Source organism: Dryobates pubescens, chromosome 4 (assembly GCF_014839835.1).
Source record: "Dryobates pubescens isolate bDryPub1 chromosome 4, bDryPub1.pri, whole genome shotgun sequence".
NCBI lineage: Eukaryota > Metazoa > Chordata > Aves > Piciformes > Picidae > Dryobates > Dryobates pubescens.
The window spans coordinates 9,204,011-9,226,486 of NC_071615.1; the positions used below are offsets into that span (position 1 = coordinate 9,204,011).

Genomic DNA, 22,476 nt, shown 5'->3' on the forward strand with positions numbered 1-22,476 from the left:
CACCAAGCAAATGAATTTTCATGCTTAAACTATTGTTCTTGCAAAAACAAGAATAGCAAACACTGAGCCTGGGATGCTTTCCAGTAAGAGTCAACATCTAAATGCTAGTTCCACCCTGCATTTATTCTATTAACATAAATTAAAGATGCAACAAGCAGCTTCAAGTGATATCTGCAACAGGAAATACTGGAAAGGGCAGTCCAGCTGGTACTGAAGTCTTGGTTGTAAGAGCACAGAACCTCTACCAAACCCTAGCTTGTGTAGAGTAAATGATACCTAAATGCTCAGCTCAGAACTGTACAGAAGGCAATTCTGAGATGAATCTGCCATTTCTGTACTGAAAAGCACTGCCTGGTCACACTGCATGTAGCTTTTTACACTAACAAAGCAGAGCTGTCACCAGTCCAGAACTAAGATTGTAGAGTCACCAGGCACCACCTGGGTACCTGGGCCAAGCAGCTGGAGGCAGGAGTTTGCCCATGCAGACCACCACATCCATACACTCCCTCCCAGCACTCCAGACCTCAGGCTGTCCTTGCCTTATGCATGTGGCTCTGGGCATCTGAGAGACCTCATTGCTGATTCTGCTGCTGTAGTCTGTGTATCTGATTATTGGTTTCTAAATTTAATTGGAGCTGTTGATGTATTGACACCTAGCTCTGCTTTAGAAAACTCTCTCGTGTGTTAGCCTTCACTGTGTTTGCAAAGAGCACCACACCTTCCCTGCCAAGGGAGAAACTGCAAGCTGTACTACTTGTTAGAAATGAGCACCTCAGAGTCAGAGTAAACCTCAAAACATGGGGCTGGAAAGAAATAGGTCACCAGTGTGCTGCAGAAGGCAAAGAAAATAACGTTTTGAGAAGAAACATGGGGAAGTCCTAGGTCTAGAGTCAAACATTAAATGAGCAAGCTTTAACACTCTTTTTCTTCTTTTTATTAACAGCACTTCCAGTGTTTAAGGTCAATCAACAGCAAGTCCCCCAGTTCAGAGGTCAGGGTATCTGGTACTCCCTCAAGGCACATGGAGTCTGCATCCTCTCCTCATACATTCCCCCGAAGCAGCAATACTTAACATTCACCAGCTTAAAATACAGATGGATGGAAAATGTACAATTTATCCCTCCCTTTGTTTCCCCACGTATTTCCTCACAGCAATTCAAGGTCATTAAGTGGGGAGTCTGACAGTTCATTAGAGCTTCATCACAAATTCTCTGTATCCATGATTCCTCATTTTTATTATGATCTTGACAGAATTTCCCTCAGAGAGATTCGAATGATCACCAAACCAGGTTTTAATTATTTAGGCTCGAACTAATGCAAAATACCAACAGGAACAGCACAGAACCTTCAGCATCCAAATTTCTAAGAATGGTAGGGTTTGTAAGATTGAATATTAAAGGTAAAGGGACTTTATTTCAAGTACTGTCAAAGAGAAACATTGCCCCTTACTGGCAGTGCCAGTGTCTCTGCAGTTTGTAGGCAGTTGTGTGCATCTCTCAGAAGCTGTTAACCTTTATGCCATTGGTCAATAAAAAGCCCCATTAACATTTAAACTGTGTATGTCCAACTGTCTGCTGCCAACAGGAATCCAAAGTTGGCCTGGAATAAATACCTGCTTCCTGTGTTATTGAGGTTGTACACGTTGGGAGACTTTGAAAAGATCACATTTGTTACAGTGAAGAAAAAAAAAAATCATAGTAATTTTAAAACATCAATTATCAAGGGGCAAAAAGGCTGCCCATGGCCTGAGCAGGAGGTGTTACAGCCACACAGCTGAATGGGCACCACCAGCCACACAGGACAGCTTCAGAAAGAAGAGCATAACCAGCTGGAGCTCCTGCAGGAGTACTGGGAGTCTGAAGAGATCACAGCATTTAAGAAACTGAAATTTAAACACTGCTCTTGCAGTAGGATCACCAGAACTTACCTGACATTAACAGCTGGCCTTACTTGAAATTAACAACTTGGCTTCCTTGGGCAACAACCTTTCTTTTAATCAAAGATAACAAAATGATTGGATAAGAGTTGGAATTGCAGCTGTGCAGATGAGACTCTTCAATCAAGCTGCTGAACTGCAAGTGCTGAAGGTGTAACTCACCAGCTGATGTGTGTCCCCCAGAACTCTGCTGTCCCTAGCACCACTGATGCAGTAAAATCCCTATGTGCTGCTTTTGCATTTCGAAAGGGAAGGAATAGCAATCCCAAAATCTAGAGACTGGAAGTGAAGTCCAGCAGTCTGCTCCTACTGCTCGTACAAACCATTAGTGAAGACGGCAAGGCTGTTCCACTGCAGCAGACAATCCAGTCAGCTGTTTCTCAGTGCAGGAGCTGTACTCGGCGCCAACAAAGGCATTCATTCCATCACTTTACAACAAGGGAATTAGAGACTCCATGGGGCATTTACAACCCAAATGGAGCTGCTGTGACAGATGTGCTCACGTAGCGACAATGAAAACAGAGTCCACAAATTCAACAGAAATGCATGGTAGTGGCTTTGCTTCCTCAGGCCCCAGGCTGCCAGAGCACCACTTCAGGCAGTGCCCCCTTCCACCTCACGTCCGCCTTGTCTTCTGCTTTTTGGTTTGTCTCTTGGCATCCTCCGGGCCACCGGTGTCAGAGCCTGCCTGCCCCAGAGCACGCACCCCCTGCAGCCGAGTCGTCAGCTGCAGCAGCAAGGGAATAAGCTGGGCAAAAACAAAGCGGGAAGCAGCTTGTGATTACACTGCTATGGGTGGTCTGAATGAGAAGGTTCTTTAGACTCGAGCATCTGCAAATAGAATCTATGGTTTAAATGGCACACCTATAGACAGCAGAAAAGGGCAGGCAGAAAACCTCGGGAAGGAATCAAATCAAACTGATCTGGTGTGAATTTCTGATCATCAAATCCTAAAACGTAAGTTAATTTTTTTCTTGCAGTCACCTAGCCAAGAACAGCCAGTTGAGTCCTGAGGCTAGAAGCTGACTGCTGCTTTCAGCAGAGGCATTTCAGGAGACACTGTCAACAACCCTGGAGAATCCCACATTCTGTGCTGTCTTACCCATGTTTGAGAGGAAATCAAACTGCAGAACTTTCTTTTGTCAGCAAAACAGATACTCAGTCATGTCAGAGAAGGCTAGGAGAGCAGGGCTTATTAATGAAGACAGAGAGGGGCACATGGTAGGTATATGACTCTTGAGACCTTTTCACTAGGGAGGGTGCAAAGCTAAGGAGACCAGACTCAGTAAGGTGCAATATTTTTTCATGTCTGATTGTGCTTGAAGCCAATAAAGTAACTGTTGTCATTCCTACTATCACTTAGTCTGGCTCTCTGAACTTGCATGACATTGCCTTGCTTATTTTCCCAGATCCACCAAATGAGAAGACCAAATTCAGCAGTGTCCCCAGAGCTCACCCTCACACTCTTTGCAAGGAAGGTAACTGTTCAAAATCTTGGCTACACTGTGGCTTTTCTTAAAACATGTTGCATAAAGGGACTGCTGACTGCACCTCTGTCTGGACAACTACTAAACAAACCCTCACTTAACCCAGTACAAAATACTCATTGATAAGACAATACTCCTTGGATAAAACACACCCCCCCACGACCTACCTTATCATGGTTGTAACCAGCCAACAGGAGAAGTAGAGTCAGTGGTAAGGCGATGTAAGATCCCTGGGCAATGTCTTGTTCAGGCAGCTTTCTCTGCAGACAGCAAGGACCATGGTGTTTTGGTGTTCTGGTTTTTTAACCAGCCATTCTGACTGTGAGATCCCCCAGCTTTAAACAGCAGCAACAGGATCATACAGCACATCCAGAGCTTCCAATCTGACTTCCTTGTCAGTGCTGCTCTAAACTTTCCTTTACCTTCAACTTCAAAGCAGTCCCCTTGATCAGATCCACTCATCCACTGCCTTCTCCCCGAGGTCTGTTGTTTTTTGAAGCTAATTCACTGACAGCCAGTCTCCCCTCTACAGTCACCCTGGTGTCCTTTGATGTACCTGCCACATGCTGTCCAAAGCCCTGTGACCCCAATGACACTGCAGCAACCACACTAGCACAACATCTTTCAGGGGCATCTACATCACTCATTGGTATAAGCCAACTCACGTTTCCCTCATGTTTCACTGGCACCTGAGCAGGCAGTGATGCAGATATGAACTACATTACTTAAGTATTCAGAATGAACTCTTATACTGCACTGTTCAGAAGTGCAAAAAGACAATTCTCTCTCTTGAGGCAGTTTTCCCCTAATGATAATTTGAAACCTCTCTGCTTTACCCTCTCGTTTTGGCCTGGTGATTCTTCCTCTGTACGCACAGAAGTCTTCAAAGGAATTCTGACAACAATCCTATTTTTCTCCTTCAGCCCTCCATTACTGCAACCTCTCAGTTAGTGTCATGACTCTAACTCCCTCCTGAGCTTCCCTGCTCAATGCCTTAAATGTGGACAAATCCACTGTCACATTAAAGCCTCTCACAAACCTCTTCATATTCACATTATTAGACAGTTTGGCCCAGGCCACAAACTACAGGCAGCCTGTGCTACCAGATATTGCTCTGCAAGGGAGCACTTGAACATTTCAGTGTTTTGTACTTACAGTGGGATTAAAGATCAGTGTGATGTGTTTATGATATCCGATAGCAGTGAAGGAAACTTGAGGCAGGGTGTAGTCATACTGTGATTTAGACAATGTAGAGTCCAGAAGCACAACGTAATTCTGTGGGTAAAAAACACACTCAGTCTACAGCATCAGGAGCAGACTGAGACAAAACCAGAGTTAAAGGCACAGAAGCCAGTTTAACAGGCTTCAAATGGTCTGACACTAGTCACTCCAGCACGAATACAGTACTGCAGGCACACCAGAAAACACTCCAGTGCTTCTTAGGGAAAAAAAATGGAAGTGAGCTAAGATAACTACTCAGCAATGTTCTTACCTCTCCATCTCGGAGCAGTGGTGGGAAATGGAAGAACAAAGACAGGCCTAAGTTGACTGTATGAATTGGGTTGTCAGGATTTTCACTTTTGTACAGTTTTACCTGTGAGGGAATGAAGAAAGCACAAATCAACTCTTTCTGAGCCTGCGTAGGAAAAGGGTCACAATAGGTATTGCAGACATCCTACATCTTAAGGGATAAAGGCACTTCCAGATCCATCATGTGTTGTATAAACAGAAAGTTGTCAGGTAAGAATATCTGGAATTGTTCTAATCTAGAATGTGAGAAGTCACAGAAACAGACTTTCTACAGAGCTTGAAATAATTTAGGAACAACTGATACCTGAGATTTCCAGGTTTCATGTGCACTGACAGTGCCCTGTGCTGTGCACTGACCAGACCTAAACAACTCTTGTAAATAGTCCAAGGAGTTTCACAGGAATTTGCAACTGCAGGTTGTTTCTCTATCTCTGGTAGATTCATTTTGCTTGATTTCAATTTCTCTACACTTATTTAACAGGTTAGACATCCTCAAGCTACAGAACAAGTCTCAAGTCCTCATCAAATACAGCGTGCTGAGAAACCAGCATAATCAAAAGCAGGCTGTCCCAAGCTGAGTAAGGCTGGTAGGGCCAGCTGCACCTCCTCACGCGAGGCTGACTGTACACACAAACATTTATCAGCTACTGTGCCTCCTCCAAAGGGCACAGTAAGCAGAGTGATGGTTTTTGTGGACTACTCTGAAGCAGCCTTCTAGCATCCATACCATTGTTTGTAAACCTCTAGATCAGATATCTGCCAAGACTCAGCTCTCCTTGCAGACACAGCCCAAATACTCTCATTCCCTCTGCGCAGTGTCACCATGGCTTACCAGAGCATTTGCAGTTGTTTCACACAACCAGAAGGGACCAGACTGAGGTCACAAAACCACTCACTTGGGTCTGTATCAAATCTCAGCCATCTTTCACTACAATAATTCCTGCCTTGAAGCCAGGGTGGTGAGATGCACCCATCAAGAGCACACATGCATTACATGCAACACAAAGCCCAACCCAGTATGAAACAGGTACAGGCTTGGCTAACTTCCACACCATTCCATTTTGGCATCAACTCCTCTTTGCTTCTGCTGGACTGCAAGGGTCTTAATTTCCCCAGAAAAATGGGAAGCTTGCTCAGGTGCTCTTCAGTAAGGTGATATATTTTCCCTTCACACATGCTCCAAGTGTTGGGTGCTTTGGTTCCCTCCCAAAATAAACAACAGTTTAGCAATGAAATCTTGGCAGGTGAGATGCATAACAAACTACTCTGAAAGAGCTCCAGGTACTTCATTTATATTTGTAGGTAACACTTGAAGAAGATTTAAAACCTGAGAAATGGTACTGCAACACCTGCCACACCAACACCTCCTGAAAATGCCTGCAGCATTTGCACCCTAAACCAAAGGATCCCAGCTCTTGAGCCCCTTTCTTTCAGATCACAATGCAGTCTTTTGAGTTTTGAACATTTCAGCTTTACTCTCAGCCTCACAATCTTGTAACTGTACTTTGAAATTCATGTGCCCTATGGTACTGTTGCCTTCACATGGCAGCTTCTTGCTAACAGACAAGCATGCTAAAAAAATCCACGCCCATCAGGGATGGATGCAATTCTCTGAGACAGAGAACTCATTTCACCCCCTGTGCCTTGCTCTCCCCCTAAGCACAGGGCATCCCTAATCAAGGAAGCAGACCCGGAAATGCACAGGCCAGCCTGAGAAAATATTCCCCAAACACACTCCCATGAGAAGTGGAAACATTCAAGCAAAGCAGTGAGGAACGCTGGAATCTTCATTCAAGTTCACCTTCACTAAAATATTAGTCATCATTTGAATTATGTCTGCTCTGTCTGCTGCACTCTGCCAGTGACCCTGCAGAAAAACACTGGGAAAAGCAATGGCAAATACACTTGGCAAAGGGGAAAGGCTTGAACTTACACATAAGGTGGAGAGATATTCAGAAGATGTAATTACGTTGCCACTTAAATCAAACTGATTGATCTGCCGGAAGGCTATAATGTTAACGTTATCAATGTCACTGTTCCCAACCTGCAACACAAAGCACAGCCAATGGCTTTACCAAACATCAGGAGACACTTAGCACAACACAAACATTGCTCATCATTTTACACAAGAAGTGGATTTTGTTCTGCACTAACCACGTGGAAACAGGAAGGCTTTCCAACTGCAAGCACACTTCCTCCAGGTCGCACAGGTTGCAATTACAGAGCTGAGCATTACCACCGAGTTAAACTACACACAGAGGAAATACCAAAAGCACACAGTGTTTTGGAAGAGGCTGAATTACACACACATGACATTTTGCCTCATGCCTGTACAGGCTCAGTATCTTGTATCTGTGCTGAGAGCTGCACATTGCTATGTGAGGATGTTTATACAGTTGATTAATGACAAACATGCTCACATCGTAATATAACCTACTTTGGAATCATGGAACTTCTTACACTGCTTCAGAATTGACTACCAAACACTTGTGCTTCTGAATTCAAACTCCTACCAGAGTAAGGAAAGATATTTGCAATCAGAATCAATAAGGTGGCTTCAAGTGCCACATCCAATCCTTCCCTGAACACCTCCAGGGATGGTGGCTCCACCACCTCGCTGGGCAGCCCACTCCAATGGCCACCAACTCTCTCTGTGAAGAACTTTCTTCTCACCCCAAGCCCAAACTTCCCCTGGTGCAGACTCTGTCCTCTTGTTCTGGTGCTGGCTGCCTGGGAGAAAAGAACAACCCCCACCTGGCTACAACCTCCCTTCAGGTAGTTGTAGACAGCAATAAGGTCTCCCCTGAGCCTCCTCTTCTCCAGGCTAAACAACCCCAGCTCCGTCAGCCTCTCCTCACAGGGCTGTGCTCGAGGCCTCTCCCCAGCCTCGCTGCCCTTCTCTGGACACATTCAAGTGTCTCAATGTCCTTCTTAAACTGAGGGGCCCAGAACTGGACACAGGACTGAAGGTGTGGCCTAACCAACACTGAGTACAGGGGCAGAATGACCTCCCTGCTTCTGCTAGCCACACTGTTCCTGATCCAGGCCAGGATGCCACTGGCTTTCTTGGCCACCTGGGCACACTGCTGGCTCATGTTCAGCCAGCTGTCAATCAGTACCCCAGGTCCCCTTCTGCCTGGCTGCTCTCCAGCCACTCCAACCCCAGCCTGTAGTGCTGCATGGGGTTATTGTGACCAAAGTGCAACACCTGGCACTCGGACTTGTTGAATGCCATCATGTTGGACTCTGCCCATCTGTCCAGCCTGGCAAGGTCCCTCTGTAGAGCCCTTCTACCCTCTAACAAATCAACACCTGCTCCCAACTTGGTGTCATCTGCAAACTTACTAATGGTGGACTCAATCCCTTCATCTAGATCATCAATAAATATATTGAATAGGATTGGGCCCAGCACTGATCCCTGGGGGACAATAACTAGAGTAACAGATAGGTTATGGCTAGGCCAGGTGCCCCACCAACAGGCTGGTGCCACCAAGGCTGTACATTTTTCTTGCAGGTGTCCTTCCAACACTTCTCTCTCCTGGAGGAAGTGACTGGCTAGCCTGGGTACCAGTAGAGCAAGCTACTACAAACAGCTGTCACTTGCAGTCCATAAACTTCAGCAGATTTGCTGAAATTTGGGGTGCCATTCTCTTTCCCTTCCCAACCAGCAAGTGCTCTCAGCAAGAAGACACTTAAGGACTTGAAGGATTGCTGCCCTTATGTTTTGCTGCTAAGAGGGGCACCCAGGTCAGGCACATCTGAGCTCAAATCATGGCCATCTCCCACTAAAAAGTTCTAGACAGCTAATGAAGGCTAATTAACCTTTGCTGGATGTCAAGAGATAAATGTGAGGCAGCTAATCTGAACTGCAAGTATGGAGGAACATTTAACAAGATTTCATCACTTTTCAATTCAAAGTTATGGTTACGTCTCAGAAAGATGTGCTAGTCTGAATGACAATTTCTCCTACAGCAAGCCTGCAGGGTTTGGACCCAATAAAGCATCAGACAGTAACTCATTGTAAAAGTAGGGTAATATGACAATTGATGACATCCTCAAATGGCTGCTGCTCTGTTTCACATCAAAAAGAAACACTGAAAGGTGTTCTATACACTTATTCTCTCGAGTTTTGATGTATAGCTTTGTTACAGTGTAAGAATCCTTTTCACTTGTTTATTGTTTGGGGTTTATGTTATTTCCATTTTAAGCTTTGATGCTGACACACAATATGGGGCCCGTATTTAGGGAGCTAACTTGCTGAAAGCCACTTGTCTAAACAGAATGCACTCAACTACATTGCTGCTGACAGAACAGACACAGTGCAGAGACAGATGCATTTCATATTGAAGTGATGCTGCTAGAAAAGAAGAGATTACCTCAATTGCCCGATGCTGTGGTAAGGCTCTTTCAATGTGATCATTGCCTTCAGCTTTGAGTTGGACATGATACACGCAGCCAGGCTAAAAGCAACAGTCAAGTGATAATCCCAACACTCAATAACACATGCTTGCATTTTAAAAAACAGTCAGGGAATTTTCTAACATTCCATTTAAGAGACACCCTCCAAACAGATCTAACTCCATCCAGTTTAAGTTTTCCTTATCCCAGAAAGAAAATGTAAGTCAGCATTCTTAGGGGTGTTCGCTGCCAGAAAATACCAAAGGGCTATCACAGAGCTTTCACTAGTTTACTACATTACAGTATTAAAGGTAATAATCTGCTGTGAAGTGGTTTAGCTGGAAAGAAAATACATTAAACAGGATTAAAACCTGATCAAATACTGCCTTCTGCTTCAGCAAACTGCTTACCCCATACATAGTGGGGCCACCAATTCAGCTTCCTTCACATACCTGCTGTATGATCTATACCACACATACACCCAAAATCCTGCTATGAACACATTGTCACAGTATTTTCACAAGAGAAACTAAATGCTTCCCTAAGTTCTTACTCCTAAGAGAACTCCCTGTTGCCACCCCAGAACACTGCTGATCCCCTGTCAGACACTGAGCAGGGGCTCCTGTCACGTCACACAGACTGCGCCGTGTTTCTGGGAGCCACCACAGTGTGCTGGCACCAAGTTGCACAGACCTACGCTAAGAGGCTTCTCCTCCTTTACTAGAATGAATGTTCAACACATGACAGTGGTGCCTAAGGGAGAGACTCAAGGGAATCTGGGCTAGCAAACGTGATGGGAAAGCAGAAATCAGTAGCTAATTAATAAAGCCCACTGTAGTGCTCCACTAGCACATTAACAGCAAAGTCAATGATTGAGTGTTCCGATCCTTACCAGAAGGCCACGTAGCCTGAATTTGCCCTCTTCATCAGTTATTGTGTCTTCTCCATAGATGCTGCAATCCTTCTGTCCCACAGCTTCTACTGAGACTCCCTGCTCAGGCTCTCCATTTAAGGAAGAAACCATGCCATAACAGCTAGAGATATATAAAGAAGCAATTAGTACAGACATAAAAAGAACCAGTTGCTACAGATGGGCAGATGATGTTTTAATACAACACTTAAAGACATTTTATTGTTATAACTGATGGAAAAAGTACTTAATATATTAACACAGCATGAAGAAGAAAAGGGGAATTTGTAATGTATATGTAAAACTGCTTAAAGCACTGGAATTAGCTGCAGTTCAGGGCACAACTTTAGGAATCCAAATTGCCTGACCTCCATGAATGGTGCCACTTACACTGGAGGGCAAGGAAAGGAAGGGTCTTGAATTCTTGATACCTGAATTGGTTTATCATCCCTTGAATAGTCCTCTCCTCTCCCACTGAACACAGCACAAGCCACTTCAGCTGCCACTGACACAGTGCTTTCATAACACTGTTTCTCCTTACAGTCCTCCCATCTGAGCTTAGCTATATATGCACATGCATGAGAAAAGGCTAAAAAAAGTACAGCACAATAAATTGCCTTCAAAAGCATCCTCCAAACCTTCAGAACAGAGGTGGATCAGGAGAAAACACACTTTGCACAATGCATCCTGATACAGCACATAGCATTTTGCACAGCACTGCAGCTCTACTGACCTGTAAGCAGTCCTGTAACCGGTTATCTGGATTCTAAGATTCTGTCCTTCTTGCACTTCAATCATTTGTGATGATGGCTCAAAGCGAAACTCTTTCATCATGGGTTTGAAATAATACTGCCCTGGGCTCTGCAAGGAGGCATGGAACAAGCTCTTCACTGATAGTGACATAAAAATCCACCAGCTCCAATCAATTACATTCTGGCAAGAGCTAAAGACTAAACTGGTTGGAAAACATAAGCACTGGACAATAAACCAACGGAACTCTAAAAGCCTCAAGAAGGAAAGGAAACTACAGCCCTGAAACCTTATCTCAAAAGCTCAAGAACAGGAAATAGATGAGGAGAAAGATGTCTGCAAGGAAACTATTCAGGCCATGTCTAAACACATGTACAGATCAATAATCTAATTAGATTTCTTTTCCTCTAAAAATTCCCAAATGATCATCAACAAACTGGCTTGTTTCATGTTTACAGACTGCAAATTAGTAACTGAGATCAAGCAACATCATCTACCTCTTGGGGAGATATCTCTTGCCCAGCTAGATTTCACATCCAGACTTTAGGTGCTGTCCACTCTGAGGACCTACATCCCTCACTGTGGGTTATGATTTCAAAGGAGGCCATACACCCCCCTGCATCCCTGTTTAGAAGGGCAAAGTGACAGAGCATTGCACATGCAGAAAAACTGATTTCAACTTACCAAATTGGAAAAAGTCAGCATGCCATTGTCCTGGGTAAGGAGGTTGGACCGAAACACCCCTCCACTGAGGGACAAGAGAACTCCAGCAAGAGCCTGGTCATCCTCTGACTTGATCTATTTTGGAAAAGGCAACAGTTCCAAGCTTAATCAAGGGTTGCTTTACAAAGAAGGGTTCCATTCAGAAGCCCCTTACAGACTGCACAGATGTGCTGGAAGCAGAAGGAAACTGCAGCATATCCCCTCCTGCAGGACTGCAGGGTACAGAAGTTTGTGCTCTCAACACCTGGCTAGTCACAGCTGCACATAGCATGCATCAGCACAACAGTCACTATCATTTCATAGGACATGCTGGAGGCCAGAATAAAGTATTCTAAAGACTAGAAGCAGGCACTAGATGGACCAGATTGTGCCTGAAAAAAAGAATCACCTTGACAGACAAAACTCATGAAAAGAAGGTGGCCCAAATCTATAAAAGTCTTTTGGACCCCAGGCTCTAATTTCCACTCTATGAACTTTACAAAAGATCTTCTGCATGGCAGGTCATGACCCACAACTAAGCTCCTCAACTGAGCTTTGTTTGCCCATGACCAAATTGTCTTGTGCCCACATCCATTTTGTGTCCAGGTTAACTCTCTGGCCTGTCCAGCTCTAAGCACACACACTATCCACTCAGACCCAAAGCAGTCACAGCATTACCTCGAACGTCACCCCAGCAAGAGCAAAAGCTTTGAAATCTCCAACTGTTCCTTCTACTGCAGTCAAAACAAACCCTTCTTTCTGAGCAGTAACTGTGTATTCCAAGTCACTGTGCAGTGGTCCAACACTTCAAATAGAAGGAAAGAAGAACAACTTTTAAAAAGCAGCACTTGGTTCTCACACACACATTATCCAGCCACCAGTGCACTTGAGCTGAAGGATCCAAGAGATCAAAGCAGATCTGCCCTTACCTGTAAGCACCTTTGCTGTCAGTGACAACTGTGATGAGCGGGGAAGCTGCTCCCTTTTCACCAATGACAATCTCAACACCTTCCAGCTCAGGATGAATTCGTCCTTCCAGAAATAAGCCTGCTCTGCCATGGATCTCTATCAGCTTGCCAGGACAACTCTCTTAGTTGTTGCAAAGGGGATTTAAGACAAAGAATAAAGTCAAAAAAACCCACTCACCATTCTGTCTTACAGCAAGAGCTTAACTGCTTACAAAGTGATGGGCTGATGTTCTTGTACCCTGGAATAAGAGATCAACCCACACCATTCTGCAGCATCTCAATGCATCTTAAAACACCTGAACATTCACAACATCAGTAACTAAGTTCCAAAGCTCTAAGCACATCTCCAAAACATTCTGGATTTGCTAAGTGCTTGGAGGATTCACGAGTTACATATACTGCAGGCACAGGGAGAAGATTCCAACTGTATTCCCTGGTATTACACTGATCAAACTCAGGTCAGCATATGTGATGTTTAACAACTTAAGGGAAATTTTATTTCCTCCTCTCCAATGTGTTTAGGATATGCACAGCCAACAGGCACATATAAAGGGGTATCAAACATTTTCTAGTGATTTCACTTAGCAACTTGAGGGCAAGAGTTTACTTTTGTGAATCTTTTCCTTATTGTCATCTACTACAAAAGAAAGTTTAACAGAACCTTGAATTTGGTAATGAACTCAAAATAGAAACATTGCTTTGGCACAAATGTTTTTTCTAGATGACAGCAATACAGACAATTCTGAGAATCTGGTGTAATATCCAGACATGTAGCCCCTTCTCTTGTACCAAGTGGTCTTTCAGCACCTGGAAATATATTCTGCTGATAAAAACTGAATTTGCACCTTCTATCAAATACTCAAGCTCCCAAATTGCAGTGAACTTAGCCCAAAGAAACAGCTGACACTTTCCTAACATTACCTTTGAAAAGCTATTTGTATATTCACCTATAAGGATACATTTCTGCCCTAAAAATATACTCCTTTCAGACTAGATTTGATTTATATTTACCTCCACTAACAACTGTTTCCACATAAGGTGGGTAGAAAAGCAGCTCTTTTGAGGAGGGTGTCACAGTAATTTTCTCTCCAGACCTGCAAAGCATGAAGAGAGAATTAGAAGCAAAAGGAATTAGCAACTCTTATGTAGAACAGAGTACTGCACATTGGCTCAAAAATCCATCTAAATACCCAAAGGAAAAGATACCAACAAGAACCCAAGCAAAATCTGCATTATGTGCTACTAGCCTCTGTTTAGCTGGCAGTCAACAGGAGCAGGCACAGCAACCCACACAGCAACTTTAGGACTGTTCTGTGCAGGAGGAACACCTGACAACAGAACAAACAAGAAACTTTGTCCACTGGAGCTTGGCATTACCTTGCCCAGTATGAGAACTCATATAAGAAGGGTCCTTGGAGCTCCTCCACCATTTCTTGCACTGGTGGCTTTGTTCCTTCTTCCTCTTGACCCTTCTTTTCTCTCTCCTGTCGACGGGCCTCAATCTCTGCCAGCTGCTGCTCCCTGCGCAACTCCTGTACAGATTTCAGGGGGCCTAAAACTAAGGCAGGTTCACTGTCAATAGATGACCTGAAAACATGGAGAACAAAACCAAAATCATCTTCTTTCATATGTAGGGATAAAGGTTGTTAGATCTGTGCATTCCTGCCTTTACAGCACAGTAGACAAGTCACAGGATTATTTTAATTCTGCTATTTATTCCAAGCACCACTAAAACTTTGAACCTCCACATCAGTTACTACTTGAAAGGATCATTCATAGGGACTACAGCTAACCTACCTGGCCTAGCAGGAAAGGACCTACCTGCAACTTTCACAAATTCTGCCCCATCATGCCATAACCCTTTCAAAAAATGGGTGCCCTGTTGTCTCCTCCTCCCTGCTTCCATGCCTCAGCATCCCACCGTGGAGCCAATGTCACACCTCTACATCTCACCCACCCTGCAGATTCCAGCACTTTAGCTTAACTTAGGTTTTAGTAAGTAAAGAGCCTTGATTTTGCACCCAGTACCAAACACCAGCTCTGCTGCAGGGGCAACAAACCCCCTGCAGAAACACTGAACAGCCAGCACGAGTAGTAGATTCTAAAGCCAAAGGACCGGTCTGCAGGAGTACCTTTAACAAAGCTCTAGGCAAAAAGGCTGCAACTCCAAGGCTGAGAACAAGCTTAACTCACAGAAGATGACTTACACAAAACAAACTAAAAGACTGGCAAGCTTTACTCTCCCTCAGAACCTACCTTTCAGCAGTAGAGCATACAAGGAGGAAATTACTTCTACCACAAATGAATACTTCCAACAGCTGGCAATTCCCAGGAAAAGCTCTGTTCTAACCTATCTGCCCAACACATTTGAACTATCCAGCTATCTTGTTACTGTCCACTCACAAGATTGCTGGCTAGGTTTAACCAAGCTCTTTAAACCAGCTCAGAACAATGCATCTCGTTTCACTTGCCCTGATCTTACATCCTCTCTTTTCTCTTTTCCTCCTCCAGCCATCCTTTGTATCTTATCTTCTGTCTCTTCCACAACAGGCTGGAAAAACTGTGGCAGAACATTGCAAAATTGTCTGTGAGAAGAGAACTGAAATGATTGCAACGACTCCTCCTGCAACCACTTCAGATTATCAGAGCAGTTCTGTCTCCCGTTTCAGTCTGTATTCTATTTAGTCCTTTTAAAGACAGTCACTGCTGTTCTATCATGCTAAGGCTCCTCAAGGCTTTCAATTCTTTCTCTGCACTCCAGAGATAATACAGAAGCATATAAAAAATAAAATTCTTTTAACACCAATTAAAAATCTGTACAGGCATAGACACACAGTCTCATGACAGTCATCATACATGACTGCAGTCTCACCTTTCAAACATAACAAGCCATCATCAAAACATCTAAAGAACCAGATTTGGGTTTGGTTGGAGTTCTTAGGGGTTTTTTTGATGAACTGAAAGTGTTCAGGTCACTGCCTCAGGTCTGGGACACAAACACAGAGTTGTAAAAAACAACTGGCTTGCTTTTAAACCCAGAGCTCTGCCTTTTATGTTGATGGCATTTGACAAATTGGACTTTGGCTGGAAAACTTCAGCCAGCCTTGCACAGAGGTGGTCTGGGGCAACCAAGCTACCTTCAAAGTACTTGCCAGCAGTCCCAAAAACCCCTATCAGCCTAGAAGGTCAGTCTAATATTCACCTCCTCACTCAGCTGCTTCTAAAAGTCCAGCTCTCTGCTGTCTCAGTGTTTCTTTGCCAGCTGCTGTAGTTGCCCAGCAGTTGCGGTTGCAGGTTCGTTAAGCTCAGGCAACTTGAGGCAACGCTCTGCAGGCAACTTGTTCTCTGTAAAGGCATTTTCTACTCTCAAAAAAGTTTGAGAGCCTTTAGTATAGAATAAGTGGACATCAGCAGAGCATTAATATAGCACTCATCATTATCAGACACTTCCAGGCAGATCCGGCACATCACACAGCTACAGCTGTTCACAAATCAGTGCTCCCTCGCGAGCTGTCTCTTCAGCTAAACATAAACTGGCACATTAGTGTGTAATCACTCTGCATGGTTTGCCTTTTATGACCCTCTTCACAACAGTAACAATGCTCTAAAGCAGCAGATTCTCATTCCGAGGGGGGAAAAATGGGGGAGAAAAATAGATGCCAGTGATAAAGAGCTCATACCTAAGCTAAAACAATAACCTTCCAATTCTGAAATTTCAGTTCACTGAAGTGTAGAAAACCTCAGGAAATCATTCCTGGTTACCATGACACACAGGGGGTTGCATTGAAATGAAGGGAAAAGTGTTCAAAATGGGGGCTGGGAATTACTTCTCTATCTACAGAGACCTCAAAGCACAGGTTAGCTTAAAAAACCTCTTTCATTCTAGAGGCAGATGCCATCCCCTTAGCAAGCAGCCACTGCAGTATTAAAACCAGAGTAAAACTTTATGAGCTATGCCTTTTTCTTGCACTTTTCATAGCCCCAAGATTTTGTTGTTCTTACTTAATGGTAACAGTCACATCCATCACTTTATCTGTTACAATGGTGCCAAGGACATGGTGTCGAACTGCAGTCAGTGTCAGTATGCTAGGAGAGGACCTGTAAACCAAAGGAACAAAACCATCAATTCAAGGTCGCCCTCTTAAAAGAAAATAACCAAATCTTATTCAGTAGTTTGTCCTCCCATCCCTAAGTTTGAACTGCTTTATAAAAGACATACACAAACTACACAGCAAAACTGTAGCGTTGAGACAACAGCATATTGGAAAGGGAGTGTTTTCCAGCCCTGGACCCCAAACCACTGCATGACACTGGCCAAATCAATTCCTTCTTTTGTGCCTCCTGCTTCCTCCCAAGCCACCACCAATTTGATTGATTTGCTGTGTGTAATCCTTCACATACAGCAGAAGAACACACAAAAGTTTGTCATATTAAACATAGCTCACCAAGATGCCCCAAGTCTAACGGTACTTTGATGACAAAAGAGGGTTTCTGCTTCTACTCATTCACTCACTTTGTGCTGGCTCTCATGCTCGGCACACCTCTCTCTGAAGTACTTTTAATTCATTAACACAGCAGGAAAGAATTGGATTTTAAAGCTGAATTCATTTTCTGTCATGTTCATGAATGAGAAAACAGTCTGGGAGCAGAAATTCCCTTTCTGGAAGCAATGAGTCATTAAGCAGATTGCCAGACAATAACCTATAAATAACTAATAAAGCATGGCTGACAAAGGAAGATCAGCGCTGCTAACTTGCGCTCGGGGTAAATATCGATTCAGACTGCAAAAACTGGGGTGAGCAGAATCAAGTCACCACAGAGTCATGGCCCTAAGGACAAACACCACCTCCCAGTAAACTTGCTGCCCTGTCTTCTGCACTGCAACTCTCACACAAAAAAATCAACAGTTTACACTGAAACATCTCTCCTTTGTAACAAAGCAAACCCAACCTTAAACAGACAGAAGGCTGACAAAAACACCCATCTAAAGCAGCAAAATAAGCTTGAAAGCCTACCATTTGTTGACTATGTTTTTGAGAGTAGAAAGGGCAAGAGAACACATCTGATAAACTCTGCTAAAACTTCCCTCTGCTGGTTAGAGACAATCACAGCTGCTGAAAGCAAGCAGCTGCAGCAAGGTCAAGCTTCATGAAAACAAACTGACAGGCATAAGATCAAAAGCAGATTTGGCTTACGTGTCGTAAGTGTAATACTCATGTTCAAACTGGTGGCAGGAACGTGGGGTCACTTCGTACACACCTGTAAACATTAAGCCAAAGAATAATCCACTGAAAAAAGTAATGCTTGTTGTGTTGGTTGAGTTCTCAGGATTAAGAAATACAGAAACAATTACAAAAATGCAGCTATGCTGGTTTCACACAGACACTTGTAAAGCACTGCACCTCTGCTCAGTCCCAGATCACTACCGGAAGCTCCAGAGCTCCCAATGTATACTGATACAAAACTCAGCCAGGCATCACCACAGGTAAACATAACTGCTGGCACAGCAAACCAAACAAGCTCAGAAGTAATCTATTATGTCCCATAGCAGATAGCTCTGATTATAAAACATGATTCTAAGGATGAAACATTTAAAGCTTAAAACTGAATCCAAACCAAACACTGACTCCAAAAAAAAAGCCCAGAACAATTTTACTTCTGGACTATAACTTAAGGTAAGGACTAAACAGTAGGAGAATTCTAAATCCCCACAACAGAGCATTTATGTAGATGTAAATGCCTCTCAGAAATCTCAGGAACCACAGCAGCTTCATTCTGTTTTTAATTCCCAGCAGAACCAGCTGACTGGTTGTTTTTCAGTGTTTAAGCTAACATTTAGAGCTGTTACCTGGCTTTGAAAGACAGAATCTATTCACTCCTTTAGACAGGTTATAAACGCCGACATTCTCTGGTCCATTTCCATCCTGATAAAATTCCTGTGAAGCCACAACACAACTCACCATTAGTAACTCTCAGACAACAAAATGAAAACATCATTTGTCTGAAGATACACCCATGTTTGTCCTTTATAGCAGCCAACAACACATGACCATTTTACCAAATCTAAGAGACAAGTCTTAAAGCACTCAACACCAATGTTTGCTGTGCACTGTGACTCCCCAGAGACAGAATAAAGCTTCAGCTGCAAGCATAACCTGACCTGCCTACACAAATTCATTTGAAAAATACACAGATGTTTGTCACCTACATACCAGTGTAATTGCATGAGAAAGAGAACATCTCAGCATGTAGCCAGTCTGCCTGAATTCTATTCCCAGAACATCTTCCTCCATAACTTCCAACTCCAAAGACTTGTTCTTCCAGCACCAGTCTTCGTGTACAATGCTTACTGGAACAGACACCACACAAAGCATTTTAGTAATGGAACACTGTGTGAATAAGGACAATGTTTTGTGGTATAGAAGTTTGTGTCACTAACTTCCCTGGCAATAATCTTCAAAGCCAGATATACGACAACTGTAGCAACAAATCTGGTTCTCAGCACTGGGGCATCACCATGAAGCCAGCACATCTCACAACAGAAAAGCTTTTATAAAAAGGCATGATCAAGTCTGGTCCCCCTGGAAGGATCTGCAGCATGCACTATGGCTGTGACTATCAACGAAGCACACAGGACCTCAGAACCTAATTCCAGTTTTACTTGGCAGAAAGATGTCCTGACTCATGTATAGAAAGAGCAATTTGTATGTACTCCCACACCTTTCCTTGGAAAACTGCTTATTTTCAGAGTAGGCCAGAGGAGGCTGATCAAAATACATATCGCTCTTCAGAGAGGTAATCTGGAAGCAGAACTAGGGTGTGACCCTGTTCTTGGGCTTGGGATAAGTCAATTCATGATAAAGCCCTTTTTCCTCACACCACTGTGCAGACCCTAAAATTCAGGGGAGCAGTTACCTGCATGCTGATAAAAGGGTTAAAGGTACAAGATGAAGAAAAGCTGATGCACTGTTGCAAAGCATTTTCCCAGATGCTCTCAAGTTTCAGAACTAGTTCCATGCTGGACATTGTGTAAATGGTATCCTTAACAACACAAGAATAGAAAGTCACAAATCTAGATCACACTTTGGGCTGTTGTCCATAATCCTACCTTTGTACTTGCCAGGCAGCACGTTTTCAAATGTGAAGGCCACCGAGTCCCTGTTTCCAGAGAGCTGCAGGTTGCGTTTTTCACCCTGGCGACTCACAGCCTGCAATGTCACCATCAGATCACCACAAGCATCTGTACAGAAAAGACAGCAGAAAATGCATTCTGGTTTGCCAAACTCCTGCTCCAAGCAAATGACACATGCATCAACGTTAAAATGATTGTTCTCTCCCAGAACAGAAAGTTTCCAGTGACAAGTCTCACTCCTACAGCACCTTTACCAGGGCTTTTCTGCATTCCTCAGCAAGTCTAAGATTGTTAACCTACTCTTTTAGCTAACAGCAGGTAATAACCAGGGCCAGCATTAAATCCCTGGGTCCAACTCTCTCTGCAAAGACTACAGAGCCCAGCAGACACCTAAGAGAAAGAACACAAAGTGCAGAGATGATGCAGAGAAGATTCAGAGGGGAAAAAAAGAAGGGACAAAAATGACAGAAGTCAAACTCCAATCATCTACCAAAATCAGTGGGTAATCAAGGAAATAGCAGGAGAGAGGAACCTTAGACTAAAATAAAGACACAAAACTTACAAAAGAGAAGAGAGATTGCAAGTTTCCCTTAATAGCTTGAGCCTCTATCCTACAGGGTCTTGACACACACTGAGGGGTTTTGGGGAGTTGTTTTGCTTTGGGATTTTTTTCCTGAATGTCTTTTTCACCTCCAGTACTTCACTGATTGATGTGCAGCATTCCTGGGGTGAGCCAGAAGCACTTCCTTCCAGAACTTACCAATCTTACCCATCTTGAGGAAGGCAAAGGGGTCAGAATTCTTTCGTGAGGAAGGAGTACTTGCTTATTCCTAGCAAGTGTTTGTTAAAAATAGGCAATAACTTTACTCCAAATTTTACTGAAGTACTCCATTAGGCTGTAAGGTCTCCTGAAAAAAAAGCTGCTTTATCTGTCTGCAGGAAGTTACATTTACTTCTCTGCTGGTGAGGCTAACCACAGCAACTGTCTTGACCTAAACAGTGCTCATTCACACAGGCAGTGCTAAAGTTCTCTGCTCCCATTTCTACTTCATTTTCCAGACTGGCTTACCTAAACAAGAGACCTTCCCTGAGACAGATGCCAAGAACTGCGAGAAGGTCACATCCATCACTGGCCTGTCTGTAACGGTAACAGGGAATGTTCTGGGTTTCAGTGCCAGTCCTGCTCTGGTCTCAGCCTCTGGAACCATCACCTGTACAGTACATGACACCAAGACACCGCCATCTCTTCAATACTAGTGCAAATACAATCACTCTGCTGAGCCCAAATCAATTGATCAGACATTGGAAAGGTGTAACTTTACTGTAAATCCCAGGCAAAGCAAAACCAGTCTCCCAAATATGCTTTTCTAAAGTCTGTAGTGAAAAATCTTCCAAAGAAATGCAATAAAACAGAATTAAAAGTCCTCCAAACAGCTCAGTCTCAAAACTGAGTGCATTTCACTTCAGGATGTATTGCTGCTTCTACATTAGGCCAGTTCATTATCTGAGGGCAGTCAGAGGGCTTAGAACTATGCAGTTCCCTATCTTCCAGCCTGCACTGTCTCCCACAATGCAACATCCACAGCAGTTGTGCTGTTGGTTCTGCTGTGACCTGTAATCTTGGGAACCATTTATGCACCTGAGAAAGGTACACATCACATATCTCACTCACAGGACAATGTACTAGCATAAAAGTTGATCTAAGAGGTATCACAGCCAAGAGGAGAGAGAAATAAGAACTTGCACCCTAAATGGCCTGACCTCCTTTTAATAAGCATAAAGGACAAAGAGCATGGGAATCCTTATTAATGAAAACAATAAACAAATAAAAAGTAGAAATAACTGTCATTGTTGAAATAGTGAAAACAGGAGAAAAGACCAGGAAAATCTAAATTCAACATCATCAACAAGCTAAATGTTTCAAAAACCTTCTAAAGCCCCCTGACAGACCCACAACGAAGAAAGGGAAGCTCATTCTTACCTGAACATTGTACGTGCCTGGTTTTGCCTTAAAACAAAAAGCTCCCTGAGAGTCTGTTTCTGTTGCCACCAGTGGTGCTTTGTCCTTGTCTTGAGGCATCATGGTTACCTTGTATTTACTGATCTGTTTCACTGTGTCAGGGAAACGAGTAACTGAGATCCGGCCACACACACTGAAGCTGTTCAGTAAAAGCAAACCATCAGAATAAACATCAAAAACCCCCTTGGTTTAGAGCTCCTTTAAAAAGTATACCTCACTCACAGATGAACTGAAATGGATTTCTCCTGGAAATGTTCACAGCAGAGATACTAAAAGCAGATGCAGTGGAGCAAGCACAAACTCATGCACAACTACTGGGACCATTTCTGTTACAATGAAGTCCCCACGATGTTGTTTTTATTTGCAAGCAATTTGCTTCACTCCTCCTTGGCACCAACCCAAGCACCTCAAGCCTTTGGTTTTTTCATCTTTTTTTTTCTGGCCAGGCAATCACCTTAGGATTGCCATCCCTCAGGTTTTGTGTCAAAGACCTCAAATATGACAGGGACACAAGCCTAGTGCTCCTATGCTTGTGAAAACACAAGATGATAAATTCAAAGCTGTGAAGTTTTACTTTTCATGTTCAATAGCACTGCTTACTGAGTGACTGAAAAACCTGTAACTGATTAACAGCACAAAGGTT

At 43.5% G+C, this 22,476-nt stretch overlaps 1 protein-coding gene across 1 annotated transcript in view; it reads right to left on the reverse strand.

Moving 5' to 3' along the window:
• Positions 1-921: 921 nt before the first annotated feature.
• The window catches only part of LOC104298962 (BOS complex subunit NOMO1), a 29,059-nt gene continuing 7,504 nt past the window's right edge, over positions 922-22,476 (reverse strand). Inside the window, exons 12-31 of the mRNA XM_054180432.1 lie at positions 21,795-21,972; positions 20,883-21,024; positions 19,790-19,921; positions 18,894-19,030; positions 18,530-18,617; positions 17,877-17,940; positions 16,684-16,779; positions 14,059-14,268; positions 13,693-13,775; positions 12,643-12,802; positions 12,392-12,518; positions 11,696-11,809; positions 10,995-11,122; positions 10,244-10,385; positions 9,330-9,413; positions 6,887-6,997; positions 4,916-5,017; positions 4,579-4,698; positions 3,591-3,683; positions 922-2,684 (exon numbers count right to left, since the gene is read on the reverse strand). Of these exons, the coding sequence (XP_054036407.1) occupies positions 2,553-2,684; positions 3,591-3,683; positions 4,579-4,698; positions 4,916-5,017; positions 6,887-6,997; positions 9,330-9,413; positions 10,244-10,385; positions 10,995-11,122; positions 11,696-11,809; positions 12,392-12,518; positions 12,643-12,802; positions 13,693-13,775; positions 14,059-14,268; positions 16,684-16,779; positions 17,877-17,940; positions 18,530-18,617; positions 18,894-19,030; positions 19,790-19,921; positions 20,883-21,024; positions 21,795-21,972 (2,443 nt within the window). The 3' untranslated portion in view covers positions 922-2,552. The remainder of the gene's footprint in view (positions 2,685-3,590; positions 3,684-4,578; positions 4,699-4,915; positions 5,018-6,886; positions 6,998-9,329; positions 9,414-10,243; positions 10,386-10,994; positions 11,123-11,695; positions 11,810-12,391; positions 12,519-12,642; positions 12,803-13,692; positions 13,776-14,058; positions 14,269-16,683; positions 16,780-17,876; positions 17,941-18,529; positions 18,618-18,893; positions 19,031-19,789; positions 19,922-20,882; positions 21,025-21,794; positions 21,973-22,476) is intronic.